The following is a 22,942-nucleotide window of genomic DNA, read 5'->3' as shown; positions in this document are numbered from 1 at the left end:
TGAAAGACGTGATATCTGAGTGCATTTCCTATTGTCCACAAGGCCACATTTCTTTGCCCTGACCACTGAGTGCCAAATGGATATGAACTTTATCCCTAACTGAATATCACAGCAGTTAAATATCAAGGTAAAAAGGTAAAAGGTAAAGGACCCCTGGACAGTTAAGTCCAATCAAAGGCGACCATGTGGCGCGGCACTCATCTCGCTTTTTGGCCGAGGGAGCTGGCATTTGTCCGCAGACAGCTTTCCGGGTCATGTGGCCAGCATGACTAACAAGCTACTGGTGCACGGAGAACTGTGACGAATGCCAGGGTGCATGGAAACGCCGTTTACCTTCCCCGCTGCAGTGGTACCTATTTATCTACTTGCACTGGTATGCTTTCGAACTGCTAGGTTGGCAGGAGCAGGGACAAAGTAACTGGAGCTCACCCAATCGCGGGGATTTGAACTGCTGACCTTACATCGGCAAGCCTAAAGAGGCTCAGTAGTTTAGACCACAGCACCACCCGCGTCCCTTAAATATTACAAGGGCTTTAAACAGAGTATGCAATCCACAAACTATGCGTTAAGCATTACAGCATGTTAGAATTACCATAAAAAATTCCTTCCAGTAGCACCTTAGAGACCAACTACCATATATTCTCAAGTATAAGCCGATTTTTTCAGCACATTTTTTATGCTGAAGAAGCCCCCCATGGCTTATACTCGAGTGAGGCAGGCGGTGGCGGCGGAGGGACGAGTGGCCCGAAAGGAGCCCTTTCTCGCAGCTGGTCCTGCCACGAAAGCTCATACCAATAACAAACTTAGTTGGTCTCTAAGGTGCTACTGGAAGGAATTTTTAAATTTTGTTTTGACTACGGCAGACCAACACAGCTACCTACCTGTAACTAGAATCACCAAGGAAGTTTTAACCATTATACGAAACCTGTCTGTACTTGCAGACAGACAATGGGCAAGAGAGACAAACTTTGTAAAGCTTTATCTACATAAGATTAAATTCGGATTTGATCAGGGAGTCATACTGAACGGGGACTAAGAAAGCAGCTTCCTGCTTTATTTTTATTTTTCTTGAATTGAAATAGAACCTAACCCATTTTTTGCATTGCGTTGAATTGGAACTAAAAAAAGATCTTAAGGCTTGCATTCAATAAGTGTCCTGTCAATGAGAAGATTCCCTCTTGCCCAATGCAACTTCCCCATGCGTGCACCCTGTGCCCTCCTCAAATCTGCTCTGGAGGGAAATCACAAAACAGATTTCAGGGGTTTGTGGTGAAAGGAGGTTTCCATTGTGCAAGCACGAATCCTTGGTGCTGCACTGGATGCAAGCCAAAGCAAGACTACAATGGGTTCAAAATCAGGGTTTGGCCATCCCCCCCCCCTTCTCGTGTGAAACTCAGTAGCACAAACATGAGCAACTATGTGAATGCTTTTTAAAAAAAAAAAAAGGGAGAAAAAAGCTCAATACCAGGAAGCATCAGGCAGGTTAAAGGACAAAATTTACTTTAACTGAACAGTAGAAAATTGTAGAGCAACTCGCAACATGATGATGTCATGTCCTGCTTTCCTCAAGGGCAGACAGAGACCTGCTGCCTTCGACAGCTGCCTTCCATAACAGCTGCCTCCATAACATCTTACCCTACTTAAATAACAAAATAACCCAAAGATCAGTGTTGAAAGATGCCTGCAGGCCCCACAACCCTTTGCTTCAAGCTGACCATAAAGATAGCAGAATTTACAGAATTTTGAAAAGAGATGTTAGCATTGCTGTGAAAAGTCAGATTAAAAGGAGGGAGGAGAGAATAGGCCTTCAATTTACAGAATCAATCAGCACTGGAGATACCACTGGCAGTGATTTAGAAATGCCCCCAAGGAAAAAAACCACACACTTCAATTTTTTTTTGTAGAAGGGGCCATTTGCTATTATCACATTTGTTCCTTTCACTCATCCATTTTATCACCCCCTTCTTCCAAGTTGCTCCAGTTGGGCTACATGATTACCTCCATTTTATCATCACAGCAATCATGTAAGGTAATAATAATACAGTGGTACCTCGGTTTAAGAAGAGCCCTGTTTAAGAATGATTCAGTTTACAAACTCTGAAAAACCAGAAATAGTGTCCCGGTTTGAGAACTTTACCTCGGTCTAAGAATGGAATCCGAATGGTGGAAGGGCACCAGCAGCGGGAGGCCTCATTAGGGAAAGCGCGCCTCGGTTTAAGAACGGTTTTGGTTTAAGAATGGACTTCTGGAACGTATTAATTTCGTAAACTGAGTTACCACTGTAATAATTTATTATTTATATGCCGCAAATCTGACTGGGTTGCCCCAGCCACTCTGGGCCGCTCCCAACAAAAACAGTAAAAACACAATACAACATCAAAAATTAAAAACTTCCCTAAGTGGGCTGAAGATTACCCAGTGAGCTTCATGGGTAAATGAAGATTTAAACCAACACTCTAGCCCAGGGGTCAGCAACCTAAGGCCCATGGGCTGGAAGAACCCCACGAAGGTTGTTTGACCGGCCCACAAGCTGCCCCTGAACTGAGTTGCGCGCTGCGCTAAACCGGTGCAGTGTGAGGTGGGGACTCGCTTCCACGCTGCTGAAAATTGCGTCTGCACAGATACAGACGCCGAAAATCACATCTGCGCATGCGCAGACGCCGAAAATCACAGGCTCACATGCTCACACAATCTGGCCCACAGAGGGATCTTCATGGGACCAATCCAGCAGCCCAGGCAAGATAAACCTTGCTGACCCCTGCTCTAACCACTACACCAAATGGTGGTTCCATCTCCTTAACATTTTCTCGAATACAGAAACACAGCCAACCTATTTTTCAAGGGCAGGAGTTGCCCCGCTTCAGAATCCGGCACGTACAACACTTCAACCTGTGCTGTTTCCAGCTCATTGACTCATTGCCCTTTTTATCCAACGGGGATTAGTGCGGGGAGACTGGAACAGACAGCAATTCCTTATGGAGTATGTTGGCACTGCACATAAACCCAGGATTGCCGGAGGTTCTGCACTTCATTCACTGAAGGATTTACGGTCGTTTTCTTTAAATGGTTATCAAGCAGCTATAGAAGTCAAGGGATTCGTTTTGAATTGATCTAATTATACCCTTCAATAACCAAATCAGTCATTTAGAGAAGTGCGCTTATCCACCAAATATCAACATGGGTGCTTGGGAATGTGACGCGTTGTGGTGGAATTTACAGCAGGGGTGTGGAACAACAGGCCCAGGAGCCAAATCTGCCCTTCCAGGGGCCTTGGGACTCCTCCTAGGCCACAACCCTTTCCCCAGCCACTTTCAGTGGTTTTCCCCCAGTTGGAATGTTTCCTTGAACACTGAGAATGTTTCTTGCTTACCTGGGTGGAAGATAAAGAGGGATGTGTGAGTTTGGTTAGAAAGTAGGCTACTACACAAAGCTAAAATTTACATTTGTTACTTTGGCCACTTCGGCCCCCAGGTGGTTTTCCCAGAAGAGAATGTGGCCCTCGGGGCTGAAGGTGGTTCCCTACAGATTTAATCCAAAAAGCAAAATGAAAAGCTAGTAGTCATCATCAGAAAAAAGGATGCGTGTGTAAATGTCAACCTGATTCTAGGACTTAATGAACAGCCTTTTTAAAATTTATTCCAGGAGTGGATAAACTACACGCATCTCACAGGCTGGGTGGCTGGGTCCGAAAAACCACAAGATTTCACCACCTCAGATACAGACACAGGCTCCCAGCTAAACACATCATAGGTAATGCATCTATAGGTGGTGTTCGAAATTAGCCAGGCGCCAGGTGCGTTCTGTAACTGGCACAGGTTCCAAAACCACATAGATATCTCTGGATGCCAGATTTGCGACTGATATCTCCATCCTGCTGGCCCCTCCTGCATTCTTAAGCAGAAGAGTTTATTAATTGCATTTATATCCCACATTTTTCTCCAAGGAGCACATGGTTCACCCCCATCCATCATCATCATCATCATCATCATCATCATCATCATCATCATAATATCTCATCACAAAAATAGCACCTAGACATTTCGTTGTCGCGACGATAACCTAGGCTTATTAGCAATTAGCCTATAGAGTGGTACCTCGGGTTACATACGCTTCAGGTTACAGACTCCGCTAACCCAGAAATATTACCTCGGGTTAAGAACTTTGCTTCAGGGTGAGAACAGAAATCGTGCAGTGGTGGCGCAGCGGCTGCTGGAGGCCCCATTAGCTAAAGTGGTGCTTCAGGTTAAGAACAGTTTCAGGTTAAGAACGGACCTCCGGAATGAATTAAGTACTTAACCTGAGGTACCACTGTATACCTGAGTTTCTAACACTGTCTTTAGCTCACCTTCCTGTAAAATGTACTTAGAGAAATGTGCTGGGAGATTTTCTTGTGAGAGACCATTTAAACAATGGATCTTTATATGATCTGGTCCCGCACAGAACTGTTCAGCACATCTCGCAGATTGTTCAGAACTCTCTGACATTGTTTTATACGTACGTTTCATGCCTACACATGTTCTTGGCCTAAGGGCTACTATCTTTCCATGTAACTGGATATAGAGGCGCATTGTGAAGAATGATTGCTACCGTGATATACAAGAATACAGTCATAATAGGATTACCTGGCACAGGCCAACAGAATTCCTCCTGGGATTCCTACCAGGGTGTCTCCCAGAGGAAGCTGCCAAGCTGCAAATAACTGAAGGCGGGACTACGCACCCTTTACTCCCTGCTGCCAACAGCGTGCTGCAAGCAGAAGAGCTCTAGGTGACTCAAGCAAGCTACTGCACAAAGGGAGAAGAAGAAGAAGAAGAAGAAGAGTTTGGATTTGATATCCCGCTTTATCACTCCCCTTCAGGAGTCTCAAAGCGGCTAACATTCTCCTTTCCCTTCCTCCCCCACAACAAACACTCTGTGAGGTGAGTGGGGCTGAGAGACTTCAAAGAAGTCTAACTAGCCCAAGGTCACCCAGCAGCTGCATGTGGAGGAGCGGAGACGCGAACCCGGTTCCCCAGATTATGAGACTACCGCTCTTAACCACTACACCACACTGTCCCCACTGGAGAGGGGACTTTAGTTTACTTGTATCCTTTATACCTGGGCCCACTAGCCCCAGTTCTCAAGGTGGATTCCAATGCATTAAAACTATCAAATATGTTTTCCAACATACAATAAAACAGACAAGAGTAAGTCCACGCAAAATAACATGAAAAGGAGTACAGTGGACGCTCGGGTTGCAAACGTGATCCGTGCGGGATGCATGTTCGCAACCCGCAGCGTTCGCAACCTGCGCCTGCGCACACACAGGTTGCAATTGGGCGCTTCTGCGCATGCGCAAAGCATGATTTAGCGCTTCTGCGCATGTGCGACTGCCGAAACCCAGAAGTAACCCATTCCGGTATTTCCGGTTTTCGACTGTCCGTAACCTGAAAAAACACAACCTGAAGCGTCTGTAACCTGATGTATGACTGTATATTAAGTTTTCCCCAGGCGAGAAATGGCTACCAAAGCAGCCAGATGTTTTTGTTTTAAAATGTCAGTACCAGAGCACACTATTTGCAAGTGGATTTGAAAACCAGCAGCAAGCATGTTCTTTGAAGCCGGGACCAGCACATAGGTAGATTTGTCCTTACTACAACTTGTAATGGCCCCAGGCAATTTTGCCTTTGGTCTAATGTCTAAACTGGACATATACACCACACAGGCAGACAAAGAAAGAATGCTCATTGCTACCTGCTCTGACCTTATATAAACCAGATGCTCAGTCACTGAGTAACAGTCTCTTTCTTTGGGTGCCATTTCCAAGGAACCCCTGATACCTGTGTGCTGAGATAGCTCAGTCAGTAGAGCATGAGGCTCTTAATCTCAGGGTCGTGGGTTTGAGCCCTATATTGGGCAAAAGATTCCTGTATTGCAGGGGACTCGTTGCCTCTTTCAACTCTACAATTAAATTTATGATTCTACTGCCTGCAAGGAATCCATGTGTTCCTGGCAACAATGTTTGAAAACTACCAATATATACCATAATGCTAAATGATCACAGTCTATTACTCTTTTAACTAAAAAAAGAAAGCAGTATTATAGTACCCGTTTGATTGGGCAGCTAGAGGAGCAAAACAAACTATGAACTTACTTGCCTGAGATCAAACAGGTGCCAGAAGAATAATTAGCATTCACCAAAAAATGAGAATGCACTTCCCCAGAATTTTTTTTTTTAATGATTAATTGCTTTAGCACAATACTATTTTACAGAGCTCAGTGCTTTAAGCAATACATCCCTCCCTCCCCTGATAACCTGTGTTGAAAGGGATCCTAGAATCCTCATATTTCTGGGAGAATGCCTATTAATCATTTGCATGTGGTAATTAAAAAATGTGCACCTTTGAAAACCGCCCATTCCTCAGCACGGAATCCAAGTTAAAAACAAACTGTTAATAACAACTTTGTGGTGGGCAGAAGCATCAAAATCTAAAAACAAACTATTATTTCTTGACTGGTTTGAGGAATTTCTTAATAATTACAAAGGATCTGAGTACTTCAGCCTTATGTTAAAACATACCCAAGTTTCCTCTTCTACTTCCATATTCTACGGCTGCCCATTTATCCTACATGAGGTAACACTTGCAAGTCAGGAAACTAACCTACTTTCCAACCTCTGAATATATCCCCCCCCTACTCTCATCTTACACTTGCACTATTTCGTATTTTTGCCAGTCTCCCAAATTAACACAGGACATAATTGGACACCAAGCCCTGATGTTTGTACCTTGTAACCGGTGATACATAGAGACAAAAATATAAACAGGCAGGCAGGAAAAACACCCTAAGACCTAGTACCAGCTGACCTCAGGGTGGCATGTTACCTAAAAGGTAAAGGAAAACTACAACTAAGTGCATAAGAGGAAACCTCCACTGGGATATTGCTAGTCTTCTTCACGCAATGCAGAATTAAACTGTGGAATCAACTCTGACAAGACGTAGAAATGGCTGCCAAGAGATTTGGGAGCCAGTGTGGTGTAGTGGTTAAGAGCGGTAGACTCGTAATCTGGTGAACCGGGTTCGCGTCTCCGCTCCTCCACATGCAGCTGCTGGGTGACCTTGGGCCAGTCACACTTCTCTGAAGTCTCTCAGCCCCACTCACCTCACAGAGTGTTTGTTGTGGGGGAGGAAGGGAAAGGAGAATGTTAGCCGCTTTGAGACTCCTTCGGGTAGTGATAAAGCGGGATATCAAATCCAAACTCTTCTACTCTTCTTCTTCTTGACAGATTCATGGAGGAGAACGCTCTCAATGGCTACAAGCCATAATGGCTATGCTCTACCTCTGAATACCGGCTGCTGGGAGCCAGGGAGAGGGCTGTTGTACTTGGGCCTTGCTTGCTGGCTTCCCATGGCATCTGGTTGGTCATTGTGAAAACATGATGCTGGACTAGATGGAGCAGAGCTTTTCTTACGTTCTTATGGAGAGTGCAAAGTCATGCCATTAGCCCACCATGCAGGCCGTTTTTTTCTTTGCTCCTGCGTTCATATACAAATCCACATGAAGGTCCCACCAAGGAGGCACCACACAGGAGGACTCTCCTGTGTGAGTGTCTGAGGGCCCTGCTCCTTCCTGCCACTCACCATCTGGCCCGGGGCGGGGCCTGAAGGACTCACAGGGACTGCTGCGTCTGCTGCCCAGGAGGACTCTCCTGTGTGGGTGTCTGAGGGCCCTGCTCCTTCCTGCCACTCACCATCTGGCCCGGGGCGGGGCCTGAAGGACTCACAGGGACTGCTGCGTCTGCTGCCCAGGAGGACTCTCCTGTGTGAGTGTCTGAGGGCCCTGCTCCTTCCTGCCACTCACCATCTGGCCCAGGGCGGGGCCTGAAGGACTCACAGGGACTGCTGCGTCTGCTGCCCAGGAGGACTCTCCTGTGTGAGTGTCTGAGGGCCCTGCTCCTTCCTGCCACTCACCATCTGGCCCGGGGCGGGGCCTGAAGGACTCACAGGGACTGCTGCGTCTGCTGCCCAGGAGGACTCTCCTGTGTGAGTGTCTGAGGGCCCTGCTCCTTCCTGCCACTCACCATCTGGCCCGGGGCGGGGCCTGAAGGACTCACAGGGACTGCTGCGTCTGCTGCCCAGGAGGACTCTCCTGTGTGAGTGTCTGAGGGCCCTGCTCCTTCCTGCCACTCACCATCTGGCCCGGGGCGGGGCCTGAAGGACTCACAGGGACTGCTGCGTCTGCTGCCCAGGAGGACTCTCCTGTGTGAGTGTCTGAGGGCCCTGCTCCTTCCTGCCACTCACCATCTGGCCCAGGGCGGGGCCTGACAGGCCTCACAGGGACTGCTGCGTTCTGCTGCCCAGGAGGACTCTCCTGTGTGAGTGTCTGAGGGCCCTGCTCCTTCCTGCCACTCACCATCTGGCCCGGGGCGGGGCCTGAAGGACTCACAGGGACTGCTGCGTCTGCTGCCCAGGAGGACTCTCCTGTGTGAGTGTCTGAGGGCCCTGCTCCTTCCTGCCACTCACCATCTGGCCCGGGGCGGGGCCTGAAGGACTCACAAGGACTGCTGCGTCTGCTGCCCAGGAGGACTCTCCTGTGTGAGTGTCTGAGGGCCCTGCTCCTTCCTGCCACTCACCATCTGGCCCGGGGCGGGGCCTGAAGGACTCACAGGGACTGCTGCGCTCTGCTGCCCAGGAGGACTCTCCTGTGTGGGTGTCTGAGGGCCCTGCTCCTTCCTGCCACTCACCACCTGGCCCAGGGCGGGGCCTGACAGGCCTCACAGGGACGGTTGTTGTCACTGCTGCTGCGACCCAGGGGGATCCGGAGGGGCGCAGCGTTTGTTTTAAAATGTTCCTTTTCCTTTCATTTTTTTGTATATGCGGGGACGGGGATGGGGGTGGGATGGATGTTTAGTTGGGAATTTGTTTGATTTTAATGGATTTGTAATTTTTATAGTTTTTCATTTGTATTGTTTTTTGTTTTCTGGGTTTTTTTATTGTTTTAAGGTCTTATTTTGTTCTTAAGGGGAAGGGTCAGGGCTGCCGGGGAGTGGGTCCCAGCCAACAAAATGGCTGGGGTATGTTCCACGGAGGGGGATGCGCTGGGACAACCGATCTCAGTGATCACGGGTAGGAGGAGGAGTTACGCTAAGACCAGACCATGTCATTACAGAGGAGGCAGGTTTAGTCGTTGTCTGAGGACTATCCCTGCCTCCGGGTCTGGTCCTGTCCGGACGGATACTAGAATCAGCAAGGGATACCCACATAGCCTGAAGGTGCTGCTGTGCAATGCCAGGTCAATGATTCATAAGACCACTGCCATCCATGACGTGATCATGGATGGAGGATTTGACCTGGCTTGTGTAACAGAGACTTGGTTGGATGAAGCAGGTGGGCCTGTTCTTGCCGCTGCTTGTCCACCAGGTTTCTCTTACGCACAGCAACCCAGGCCCTGTGGGCGGGGAGGGGGGGTTGCAGTGATTTTTAGGAAGTCATTAGTTTGCACCAGGCATCCTATTGGGAAGACCCAGTTCTCTGAGTGCATGTTCTGGAAGTTGGGCAATAGGGGCAGTACAGGATTCCTTTTGGTGTACCGACCTCCCCGCTGCACCAAGGATTCCCTGCCCGAGCTGCTTCAGGTCGTGGCGGATGTTCTCCTGGAGACACCTAGTTTGGTTGTCCTAGGGGATTTTAACATCCATGCCGACACGACCTTACAAGGGGCCGCTCGGGACTTCGTGGAAAGCATGGCCTCCATGGGGCTGTCCCTGAATAAGTTTGGCCCAACCCATAGCCACGGACATGCCTTGGACCTGGTGTTTACCTCCATGGATGTTGGTGTTCTGACACTAAGTAAAAGCGAAACAAAAGAAGTGCCATGGTCAGACCACTTCCTGGTGCAACTTGACTTCTCCGCGACCCTTCCCCTCTGCAGGGAGGTGGGACCGATTCGGATGGTCCGCCCCCGCCACTTAATGGATCCAAATGGTTTCCAGAGAGCGGTAGGGGATGCTTTATCCCATGTTGATGGCCTTTCAGCTGATTCCCTGGTGGCCCGCTGGAATGTGGAGTTAACCAGGGCTATTGACTGTTTGGCTCCGAAGCGCCCTCTCCGATTGCATGGAGCCCGGATGGCCCCGTGGTTTTCCACGAATCTGAGGGCAATGAAACAATCGTTGAGACGGCTAGAGCGCCGGTGGCGGATGACCCATTCTGAAGCTGACCGGACACAGGTTAGAGCTCAGTGTCGAGCCTACCAAGTGGCGGTAGCGACGGCGAAGAAGGCTTTCTTCGCCGCCTCTATTGCATCTGCAGAAAACAGCAGCAGGAGACTTTTTCAGGTGGTCCGCAATTTAGCGGAACCACCTGCTACATCGGGGCCCAATACGGGCCACATGATCTCCTGCAATGATTTTGCAAAGTTTTTTGCAGATAAAGTCGCTCAGATTCGGGAAGAGGTAGACGCCACCGTGGGAGCAGGGCCGGGGCGGGGGAGTGCTAGAGTCCTGTCTAGTCAAATTGTGTGGGATCAATTCCAATCTGTTACCTCCGAGGATGTGGACAGGCTGCTTGGACGAGTGAAACCAACCACCTGTCTCCTTGATCCTTGCCCATCCTGGCTTATAAAAGCTAGCCGGGAAGGGCTGGGCGATGGGCTTCGTGGGGTGGTGAATGCTTCCCTCCGTGAGGGAGCCTTCCCAGACCCGCTGAAAGAGGCGGTTATTAAACCGCTTCTTAAAAAACCATCTTTAGATGCGGCCACGATGGCCAACTATCGCCCAGTCTCAAATCTTCCATTCTTGGGCAAGGTGATTGAGCGAGTGGTTGCTGAACAACTCCAGGCACGCCTGGAAGAAGCGGACCATTTGGATCCCTTCCAATCGGGATTCAGGCCTCATCATGGGACTGAAACTGCCTTGGTCGCACTGGTTGATGATCTCCGGCGGGCTAGGGACAAAGGTGAGAGCTGTTTCCTAGTTCTGCTGGATCTCTCAGCGGCGTTTGATACCATCGACCATAACATCCTTCTGGACCGTCTTGAGGGGCTGGGAGCTGGGGGCACTGTCATACAGTGGTTCCGCTCCTTCCTCCTGGGCCGTGTTCAGAAAGTGGTGGTGGGGGATGAGTGTTCAGACCCTTGGGCTCTCACTTGTGGGGTGCCTCAGGGTTCTGTCCTCTCCCCCATGCTTTTTAATATCTATATGAAGCCGCTGGGAGAGATCATCAGGGGGTTTGGACTGGGTGTTCATCAGTATGCAGATGACACCCAGCTCTACCTCTCCTTTAAATCAGAACCAGTGAAGGCGGTGAAGGTCCTGTGTGAGTGTCTGGAGGCGGTTGGAGGATGGATGGCGGCAAACAGATTGAGGTTGAATCCTGACAAGACAGAAGTACTGTTTCTGGGGGACAGGAGGCGGGCAGGTGTGGGGGATTCCCTGGTCCTGAATGGGGTAACCGTGCCCCTGAAGGACCAGGTGCGCAGCCTGGGAGTCATTTTGGACTCACAGCTGTCCATGGAGGCACAGGTTAAATCCGTGTCCAGGGCAGCTGTGTACCAGCTCCATCTGGTACGTAGGTTGAGACCCTATCTGCCCGCGGACTGCCTCGCCAGAGTGGTGCATGCTCTGGTTATCTCCCGCTTGGACTACTGCAATGCGCTCTACGTGGGGCTACCTTTGAAGGTGACCCGGAAACTACAACTAATCCAGAATGCAGCAGCCAGACTGGTGACTGGGAACAGCCGCCGAGACCATATAACACCGGTCTTGAAAGACCTACATTGGCTCCCAGTACGTTTCCGAGCACAATTCAAAGTGTTGGTGCTGACCTTTAAAGCCCTAAACGGCCTCGGTCCAGTATACCTGAAGGAGCGTCTCCACCTCCATCGTTCTACCCGGACACTGAGGTCCAGCACCGAGGGCCTTCTGGCGGTTCCCTCACTGCGAGAAGCCAAGTTACAGGGAACCAGGCAGAGGGCCTTCTCGGTAGTGGCGCCCTCCCTGTGGAACGCCCTCCCACCAGATGTCAAAGAGAACAACAACTACCAGACTTTTAGAAGACATCTGAAGGCAGCCCTGTTTAGGGAAGCTTTTAATGTTTGATGTATCATAGTATTTTAATATTCTTTTGGAAGCCGCCCAGAGTGGCTGGGGAAACCCAGCCAGATGGGCGGGGTATAAATAATAAATTATTATTATTATTATTATTATTATTTTAAATTCTTAAACAACTCAGGACCGTAAGACCTCAAAGACCACCCCTCCCCATAGAAACCTTGCATTCATCATCGGAGGCCCTTCATTGTGTGGCTCCTCCACGTGAGGTTCAGAGGGTGGCAACACGAGAACGGGCCTTCTCTGTAGTAGCTCCCCGTTTGTAGAACGCTCTCCCCAGGGAGATCCACCTGGGACCTTCATTATATATATTTTAGGCAGAAAACATTCCGCTCCAACCAGGCCTTTGGCTGATTAATATCCTGCAGCCTTTTAAATGTGTCTGTGGGGAGGGTGTGTGTGTGTGATTGGATTGCTGTTTTGTTTTAACTATTTGTTTTTTTATCCTGTATTTTATTCTGTGAGCTGCCCTGAGATCTTATGATTAAGGGCAGTATATAAATTTAATAGGGACGCAGGTGGTGCTGTGGGTTAAACCACAGAGCCTAGGACTTGCTGATCAGAAGGTCGGTGGTTCAAATCCCCACGACGGGGTGAGCTCCCGTTGCTCAATTCCTGCTCCTGCCATCCTAGCAGTTCGAAAGCACATCGAAGTGCAAATAGATAAATAGGTATCGCTCCGGCGGAAAGGTAAACAGTGTTTCCCTGCGCTGCTCTGGCTCACCAGAAGCGGCTTAGTCATGATGGCCACAAGACCCGGAAGCTGTACGTCGGCTCCCTTGGCCAATAAAGCGAAATGAGTGCCGCAACCCCAGAGTCGGCCATGACCGGACCTAATGGTCAGGGGTCCCTTTACCTTATAAATCTAATAAATCAATAAAACAGAAATAAAAATTTCTACAGCAGAATTGTGGGATGAAGCTGCGTCAAGGCTGGGGTACATCATTTGCTGGAGAAAACCAGAGAACAATTCGCTATGAGAATAGGATGCTGGACTAGATAGGCTTTTGGTCAGATCCACCAGAGCTTTTCTCACATTCACTGATTCTAACATATAAAGGGCACCTAAGAAGTCTTGCCATTTCTTGGCTCTGGCTTTTGCTTATTATGTGACCTTGACCAACCCAGCTAACCTTTCGGTGCTTCTGTTTATACATGTTTACCCAACAGGCAGAACCGACGAGGATAATATATAAATATATTTTCACTTCCTCCGGCTAGCAGTATTATGCAAGTGCAACACATCAACTTTAACTCACTCCTTATAAGAAAGGAGTTTTTGTTTTTTAAAAAAAGTATTTTACACCTGGCTCCAGTTGGTGAGCCAACAGGTTCTAATAAATAAATAAAAAACAGCACCAAGCTGATCCCTAAAATCTGGTCTCCATTGACTGAACAAATATTTACTCAATGCATGCCTAGGGTCTAGTGAAATATAATGCCTTGGGAGAAGGAGGCGGGATTGTTCCTTCTACCTACATTCCACCCAGAAATGAAAGCCTCCCAAACCCATCCAATGAGTCACCATAAGCACAGCTGAGACATTATATGAAGCCTGAGAAGCAGTGTTGCTCTGACCCACACTTCGCACTCACAGCTCAACAAAAAGAATAAGCAGCCGTACAAACCCAGAATCCTAAATAAGGAAACAGAATTCCTTCATTTCCCTAACTTATGCAATCTTGTTAGGAACTTGCATGTACTGGAGCAAAAAAAGTCACATCAAAACTGAAGAAAAGAGAGGTCTTTATGCCCCCCTAGCTTTCTTTCTTATAAGTGAACCGCAAGTGTTTTCTTCCAAGAGAAAGTTAGTTACACTTAAGTTCTGCTGAAATCCATGGTACAGGCCACTTACAAATCATGTAAGTCCTATTGATTTGATTCGTGGGACTTAAGCATCCATTTTTTCCCCAATGGATTGGAGGCAATATCTAAATCTGTCATGAGAGATTTACCAGCATGTGGTCTCTTCCTCCCCCCTTATTGCCATGCAAGGCAGACACATAATACAGTGGTACCTCGGGTTACAGACGCTTCAGGTTACAGACTCCACTAACCCAGAAATAGTACCTTGGGTTAAGAATTTTGCTTCAGGATGAGAACAGATATCACGCGGCAGTGGCGTGGCGGGCCCCATTAGCTAAAGTGGTACCTCAGGTTAAGAACAGTTTTAGGTTAAGAACGGACCTCCAGAACGAATTAAGTTCTTAACCCGAAGTACCACTGTACTGAATTCTGTCTGGCGTGCGAGGAGGAACATGACTAATGACCCCTTAGATTATGGCCATATGCTTCACTGACCGTATGCCCAACCTGAAGTAGCCTTTCCCTCTTACATCTAGACTTCAGAACTTTTAGACTGAGTTTAGAGACAGAGAAGAAAGCATAACAGAAGGGTTTGAATATTTTTAGCTGAACTTCTCTTATTTCCCTGGATCATCTGGCATTTTTGAACGGGTAATTTGTGTTGTTGTTGTTTTTAAAAAGACATAAAGCATTGGTTACGCAGGAGCAATTCTTCTGTCCCCGCTTGATTTGCCGTCGAACAAGCACTCAATTACATTTTGGATCGAGAGATTCAAGTTAAGGAGAGAAGGGATATTTTGGCTAACACTTGGCTGTTATATGATGCATTTGTAGCCAGCAACAAGAACGACGGCGTACAAATGAGACAGGAACCCAAATCAAATCCCCAGCTGTAGCACACTTTTAATATATCCTGCAGGCAAATCAGAAATTCCAACAGCTAGTGTAATGCTCTCTGTTGTAATCCGGAAAGCATGGGTTTTTTAAAAGAAAGAAAGAAAGAAAGAAAACAGCTTTGCATTGGTTTTTTATACTGTTTATGGTGAGCATACATGCATCCTTTTCCCCTATGAAAAGGAGTTTTAAAAGTATTCCCACCCCCTCCTAACCACTCCATAACCTCTTTCTCACTCCTGCTCTGGCAGGCTGTCAATGGATTCCTCGGGTGGTGTGGGTTAACACGCTGCGCTCCGCAAAGCATACTTACTCGGAGTCCTTGCTGTCGCTGCCATTCACAGAGCCAGCGGGTTGCTCGCCTTGGCTTAGAATCTGGATCCCTAAGGACTTGAGAGCTCGCATCAGAATAGCTTCCATCGCCTCGACCGAGAGCTTCTCGAGGACAATAACGCGGCAGCGACTCAGAAGAGCCGAATTGACCTGGAAAGAAGGGTTTTCGGTGGTTGCCCCGATCAGCGTCACGGTCCCGCACTCAACGTGAGGAAGGAAGGTATCCTGGAAATGGGAGGGAAACAGAAGAAACTGGTCCCCATCAACGACAACTTGAGGCATTCCCTGTGAGTACAATTAATTCACAATCGCAATTGCGATTTTCCGTTTTCTCAGAGACTGAAGCAGTTCCGTTTGGGACGTTTCGCTGGCAGCTCATCCAAAAACCAAACTAGATGCTCTTGTTTTCCCCCCATACATAATTAAGGTGTGTGTGGTTTTCACTGAGATGGCAGTGCATCTCTCCTTTCCTCTACCTTCAACAGAACCAGGATCTCTCTTCCCCAGGAGTGACCAGGACCCTTAAAGAAAAGTCTCCTAGCTGTGTGGTGGTGGCAGCAGCAGTGGGGGGCAACCTCTGTTCCACTTCTGGTGGGGAGTAAAGAGATTTGCCTCCCCAAAGGCACCACATTCCCAATACCAATCACACAGGCACATTTCAAGGAAAAACAAAGTGCATAGTTGCATGCCATATATTAAGCAAATTCTTAATTTGGTCTGTAACAGCAGCTTTAGTCATTCCATTTACAGTGTATGTTGAGGGGCTGTGTTGTGTAAAAAAGAAAAAAAGTTTCTGCAATTTTTGCTTTACTGTTCGAGATACAGAGGCAAAGTGTTCACATATTCATCATTACTGCAATGCTAAACTGACAAAAGTGAGTCCGTTGTGGCTCTTTCTCCCCAAAAGGATTATTCAGAGAGGTCGTAAAGAATCATGTAACTCTGATATTTTGGTGGAAAACAATTTGAATGCGACTTTAGGAATTCATGGAACATTTTACGCAGATCTCCCCATCGCAGCAATCCATCATTCAAAACATCTTTTAGAACTTTCAACACCTCTTTGTGCCCAGAGCTCTCATATTCCATTTCGACTGCAGAACTGAAAGCTCTAAGATGCAAGTGTAAGAAATTATAGAAAAAATCCAGTGAGTATTGCCTTTGCTTTCCTCTTCCCCCTCACCCCACCCCCAGACTTAGGGATGATGCATTTGCATGTTTGTTTGCAGGGTGGGAGTGTATTTTGAAATGCTGGACTGCCTGCCAACTTCCTAATCCCAAAGCTTGTGGTTTAAACTAGACTGTGGTCTTCCTAAGGCTGCAAATGAACTCTCAATTCAGTCAGCAAAGAGATGCCAGACGTGTAGTTTCAATATAGGTTAAAAGAAGTTTAGGTTCTAGTTTTGAAAGCCAAATGCACGTCAACAAACTCAGGGACAGATTCCTGCTTGCTGGGTGACCTTAGGGCACTGGTTCTCTTTCATTTCTAATCTACCTTGTAAGGTAGAGATAATAAAAAATGGGATAACCCCACCATGTAGGTCACACAGAGAACCTCAGAAAAAGGATGAGACATTATATTTTATTTCATCCTCACTGCAACCCTGTGAGGTGGGTTAGGCTAAGAGATAGTGACAGGCCCAAGAACACATAATAATAATAATAATAATAATAATAATAATAATAATAATTTACTATTTCTACCCGGCCCATCTGGCTGGGTATCCCCAGCCACTCTGGTCGGCTTCCAACAAAAGATTAAAAATACAATAAAATTAAAATACACCTAGAGAGCTTTATAGCCGACAGGAGATTTGAACCCTCACCTCTCAGAGTTCTAGTCTGACACTTTAACCACTATGCCACACAGACTCTCAGTTGAGATGCTAGAAACCTATCAATTTAAGTATTGCTCAACCACATCGTGTAGAAGCCATTCATTTCCAAAGGGAGGCCTTCCGACTACTTCCTACTGAGACGGTAGCAAACGTTACCTGCTGAGACTTATTGAAACGGTGTATCTCGTCGATAAAGAGGATCGTTTTCCTCTTGCAGAGCCTCTTTTCATTTTGCGCTTGAGCAATGACCTCTCGGACATCGTTGGTTTTGGCACTTGTGGCCGACAGGGTCACGAACCGTGTGCCGTTCTTCTTGCTGCTGTTCGCGATGATGTGAGCCAAGGTGGTCTGAAAGGAAGAAAAGCGCAAGGGTGTTGATTTTCCTCCGAGAACACAAAAGACATGGCTAAAAGGCATTGTGAAGGGGGAAACAGTGTTGGGCTGTGAAGAAGCGAAGGAGTGTTTTGGGATAGAAAACGTCTCATTCTCTTTTTCTGACTGGAAAATATATTTGGCATTAGTTGAAAAGGACACATTATTCTGACAGGAAGAGAGCGTGAAAATTACCATCCTCTGGTGGGGAATCCAAAGAGCTATTTTAGCCAGTGGGAGAGAAGGTTTCTCTTTGGACAGCAGACTCTCAGGCCATTTATCACCAGCTGGCTTCAGAAAGCCTCTCCATTTTCAAAAACAGATTGCCATGTGGCTTGACAAGGTGCTGTTTCCAAAACACAAGCCCAAATCCTCATTGGCCTCTAGTTCTTTGGATCCCAGGCTTCCATGGCACAAGAAACAGCTTTATACACCAAGCTTGGGAGTGCTCCCATTTGTTACTTCCATTATTATTACAGATATCGGCAGGAAGATTTGTGTGAGCAGAAAGCTGCATGCCATTCACACAAGGCAGCCACCTTGGATTTCTGCAGATTGATTGCCTCCCAGATTTCTGCAGAATTCTTGCCTCCTGCAGCCCTCTACATGGCATTAAATGCAGCACTGAAGGATCCCAGACTTTCAGGAATAGCTTTTTTAGGGAGTACTGCAGCAGGAAGGAGGTGGGAAACCCAAATTCCACATGTGGAGGCTTTGCCTGAGAGAGATCACAATGCAGCACTATTCAGTGGCTGATGCTTGAGGTTTGGCAGGAGTCATCTGTCTCTGCCTGGCAGCCAACTGCATGTGATTACAGGGGCAGAAAGACAGGTGATGCTGAACACTTTTGTCTCTGGCCTTTTGGTATGTAACCCTTCCCAACAGATCACTACCTTAGGAACTGCCTTTGATAGGAAAAAGATCCTCCCCCCCCCCATGCATTAAAAACCAACAATAATGGGGGGAATAGATTGTATTTGATTTGGTCAACAACATATCGGCATCTTTTCACCAAAGCCAGATTAAATGTATTCCCATCAGAATTGTTAAATGGCAGACTGAGAGGTATTCCTTATCAAAATAGGATCTGTGTATGTTCTCAGGACGTCGACTGCATGAGCCATATTTTATTGCATTGCAGACAATATGGTCAAGCTAGGGAACTATTGATTAAACCACTATTGGCAAATCAGCCGGGTCAATCTGAAGCCTATTATATCAAATATCTTCTGGACGACAAGTCCAATGATATCACAGTGGCTGTGGCAATGTTTCTTTCAGTAGTCATACGAATCAAAGATCAACATACCCATGACTAAACATATCAGGTCTCCCTTCCCTGTGGGGATTGTCTGTATGAATCTGTATTTTATTCAGAATCCATGTTATGGGTCGTTGGACCGCAATAAAGATTATTATTATTATTCATTTGGTCAAGAAAGCGGCAAAGATAGCCCAACTTTACCACTCTGTTCTAAAGACAGTTGAAATAGTGTGTGCAAAGTCATTTGAACATCAGATGCATCATATGCCTACTAAAAGCATTAATGTTATATACTTAGTTCAGATTATTTCAATAAATTAATCCAAAGGTTTTGTGTGTTGCATCAGACTATTTCATTGCTGACTAAAGCTTTTGCCCACACAACTGAGCGTCCTTTTTGGCTGTCAGATTGATTTATCTTAAATCAATCGCCTTTCTGTCTTTGCCCCCCTGGCAGGACTCGGCAATTATTTATGGACCCTCTTTGGTACTCCTTACAGCAGGCATTCTCAATTTGTGACCTGCCAAAGCAAACACAGCTACCAGCGCAGTTTTGTGACCTGCCTTGACAATTGCCCCCATTTCTGTGGTCTAAGGCAAGACACACACAAGGCGGGGGCAGCTTTAGTGACCCCCGGTGGGGCAGCATACATGGATTTTGATGTGTGTGTGGGGGTCACAGTCAGGCATGCCTTCGGTACCGCGTTTCTATGAAAATATTTTTAGGTACAAATTTGGATGTTTTGGTACATTTGTCGCAAAATTCACGTTGGAAAACCCCAGCAGAGCAGAAATAGCTCAGTTTACCTAAGCTATCTTTTATAAACACCCCAGGAGAAGAAAAAGGGAAATAAAGAAGGAGGGAAACCCAACTCATAACAAGAGAAGAAAGAATACGCGACTGGAATAGAGAAAACTGCCCTACACTGAGGAAGGCTGCATATACTCTATACCTTTAAAGAGCATTCAATGCATGTTTTCCCCCCTCCAGGAATTTTGGGCACTATGGTTTGTTAAGAGCTGCTGGGAACTGTAACGCTGTAGGTGTCCAGAATCTTTGATGGCGGAAAATATGCTTTAAAGGTATCATGTGTACCTGGCCTCACCTAATATAAGACAGGCATCCCCGACCTGCGGCCCTCCAGATGTTTTGGCCTACAACTCCCATGATCCCTAGCTAACAGGACCAGTGGTCAGGGAAGATGGGAATTGTAGTCCAAAACATTGGGAGGGCCGAAGGTTGGGGATGCCTGATATAAGATGATCTCAGTAAACCAAACCAGGGTGGGAAATGAGGAAAACAAACTGGGGAAACCTAGGGATGCAACTATTCAGGACAAATATTATCTGGATATCCTGGAAGTGAGAAGAAGATGGCCACCGTGGAGAAAAAGAACCTAGAGTGGAAGCACCCGCAAACTCACGTTCTCTGTCCATCGGCCAAACATTTCCTCGTCTATTCAAGGAACCACAGCAAGATAAGCCCAAGTAAGACTATGAGGGGACATTCCTGAACAGAGCAGGAAGGATTTGCAGAGGGACAGGTGTGGCGAACCAACCGTCTGGACAGCAAACGCTTTAGATGTTTTCAGGGAAGCAGCAAGAGAGTCTTTTGGAATGCGAGTAGGAGGCAGCAGGCTTTCTCGATTTCAGAGTTTCAGCTCAGCTTAGTTCCTCCTCCCCATCCTGCTGCAATCAGATACCACTGTCAGGATTCAGTATCCACAGAAAGTCGAAGGATAGAAAGACTATATAACCTGACCTGATCAATACGGGCTCGTCTGGTTAATATAGACTCATATCCCAGTTGAGTCACGGACAAACCGAGTAGCTTTAGCTGTGAAGTTATTCTCTCTCAGACTGAGGGTTGTAGCAACCAAGCGTTGCTCAGAGTAGACCCACTGAACTTAATGGCCTAAGTTAGTCACGTTCATTAATTTCAGTGGGTCTGCTCTGGAGTAGGAGCAGCACTGGATTCCACCCTTAGCCACCAATATGTTAAAACCAGGCCTTTGGGGGGGGGTGTTATTGTTTTGCTGCTTTGCTTTACTTATTTACTTGTTTTTATCCTGTATTTTATTCTGCGAACCGTCTTGAGATCTTATGATGAAAGGTGGTATATAAATCTAATAAATAACCAAAACAAAGAACAAAAAAATGGCTGCAAACTTCCATTAATTCAGTTGGTGCACTAATCAAGAAATAACAGCAATTAATTGGTGCAGCCGAGATGTAAGAGTTCAGCACGATGCAAATCACCCAAAGGAAACAGACAATCAAATGAGTTTTAATTCATTAACTAAAGGATTAATATATCTGTGTCTGATTAAACCAATTGTTTTGATAGGGGGGAGCATGCTTCCTTCAGTTTTAGAAGTTGCATGTGGTGTAGTGATTAAGAGCAGTAGACTCGTAATCTGGTGAACCGGGTTCGCTTCCCCGCTCCTCCACCTGCAGCTGCTGGGTGACCTTGGGCCAGTCACACTTCTCAGAAGTCTCTCAGCCTCACTCACCTCACAGAGTGTTTGTTGTGGGGGAGGAAGGGAAAGGAGAATGTTAGCCGCTTTGAGACTCCTTTGGATAATGATAAAGCAGGATATCAAATCCAAACTCTTCTTCTTCTTCTTCTTCATCAGGGATAGTGAACCTGTGGCTCTTTTACCTGTTGCTGAACGATGGCTAAATTCATGCCACACATTTAAAGAACAATGCTACCACTTCAAACACTCATGGCTCCCAAGAATTATGGGACCTGCTACAATTCCCAGGGCTCCCTGTGAATAGAGATTGACCATTAACCACTCTGAGAATAAGTAACTCTGTGAGTGGGCATGAGATTGCTTTGAAGCATGGGATGAATGTGGCCTGCAACTCCTACCATCCCCAAGCATTGGCCATGCTAACTGGGACTCATGGGAACTGGAGTCCCAACAACTTTCGGGGGGGGGGGCACATCCCCATCCCTGAATTTAGCAGGTATCATCTTACAAGAGGTATTCCCCTCTTACATAAGAGTTAAGGGGACTTGCTTCTAAGACAGCGCCTGATAACTCCAAGATACCAACTACAGCCAGAGCTGCTTAGCTTCAGCAAGGTGATGGCCTTGTGGACCTTCAAATCCCGCCCTGGGAGGGCTTTCAACGTACTGTATTGCCCCCAATATAAGCCACATTCCCCCCCTCCAAATTCTGACTGTGAAAAGTTAAAGTGTGATTTGTGACTTTACAAAAATTAGCTTTAACGGTATTGCTGCTGAAACAGACATATGGTAAAATGAAAAAAAAGTTCTATTGTAGATTTGTGAGCTTGAGACTGTTGTGCAATTTATTCTAATGTTGTTCATCGCTTTCCCTGTATTTTACAGTGCAGTATTGATTTTTTTATTTGCATTTACGGTGCTACAAACCGGTGTTTAACCTCTCTACTACCCATTGGATTTTCTTCTACATTTGCCATTTACGGGTGTGAGTGCCCATGGAATTTTAAAGGAGCAGCTTATATTCGTGTATTGTCTTTTTTTCTTTCCCCGCCTTGAATTTTAAAGGTGCGGCTTATTTGCGGGTGCAGCTTATATTCGGGCTAATACGGTACATTCACACTTATATTACAAATAACCAACTTTTTCTCAGAGAAAGGGGTTGCCTGCTTTATCAGGGAAGCCACGTTAGACAATTAAGAAAAGGTTTTCAATAGACTCATCTAAGCAATCAGCTCATTCAGGAGTTCCAAAAGATATACCGTATTTTTCGCTCTATAAGACGCACCAGACCATAAGACACACCTAGTTTTTGGAGGAGGAAAACAAGAAAAAAAATATTCTGAATCTCAGAAGCCAAAACAACAAGAGGGATCGCTGCACAGCGAAAGCAGCGATCCCTCTTGCTGTTCTGGCTTCTAGGATAGCTGTGCAGCCTGCTTTCTCTCCATAAGACGCACACACATTTCCCCTTACTTTTTAGGAAGGAAAAAGTGAGTCTTATAGAGCAAAAAATACGGTATGTATGAATAAGGCTTTTCAAAACTGAACTTTTCTTGGCTGGATGTTAATTCTATTCAGATTGCTGTACATACTTTAAAAAACAGCAACAACTGGGCAGCAGCCCCCTCTGCCCCCATTTTCTTCTCTAATAGCTGCTCTGGGCCAAAAGATCCTCTGCAGCTGGTGAGGGCAGGCGGTGACAAGCCTAAATGCTACCCGAAAAGATATCCCGAAGATCAGAACTACTTCAGCAGGTGCTCCGAATCTGATCCTCTACTGGAGAGCACTTCAGAGCCAGAGCTTTATGTCCTGGGGACTAACAGTGAGAACAGGGCACTTCTGTTTGTTCCATCAATGGCAGCACATC

General features: G+C 46.7%; 1 protein-coding gene across 1 annotated transcript in view; it reads right to left on the bottom strand.

The window, feature by feature from the left end:
• The window catches only part of WRNIP1 (WRN helicase interacting protein 1), a 47,876-nt gene that overhangs the window by 12,345 nt on the left and 12,589 nt on the right, over positions 1-22,942 (bottom strand). The window contains exons 2-3 of the mRNA XM_081014848.1: positions 17,117-17,308; positions 15,103-15,347 (exon numbers count right to left, since the gene is read on the bottom strand). Coding sequence (XP_080870974.1) covers positions 15,103-15,347; positions 17,117-17,308 — 437 coding nt within the window. The remainder of the gene's footprint in view (positions 1-15,102; positions 15,348-17,116; positions 17,309-22,942) is intronic.

This window comes from Podarcis pityusensis (genome assembly GCF_964106645.2).
Source record: "Podarcis pityusensis genome assembly, chromosome: 7".
In the NCBI taxonomy this organism is placed as follows: Eukaryota; Metazoa; Chordata; class Lepidosauria; order Squamata; family Lacertidae; genus Podarcis; species Podarcis pityusensis.
The sequence above is the reverse complement of the archived record's forward strand: the minus strand, read 5'-3'. Positions and strand labels throughout refer to the sequence as shown.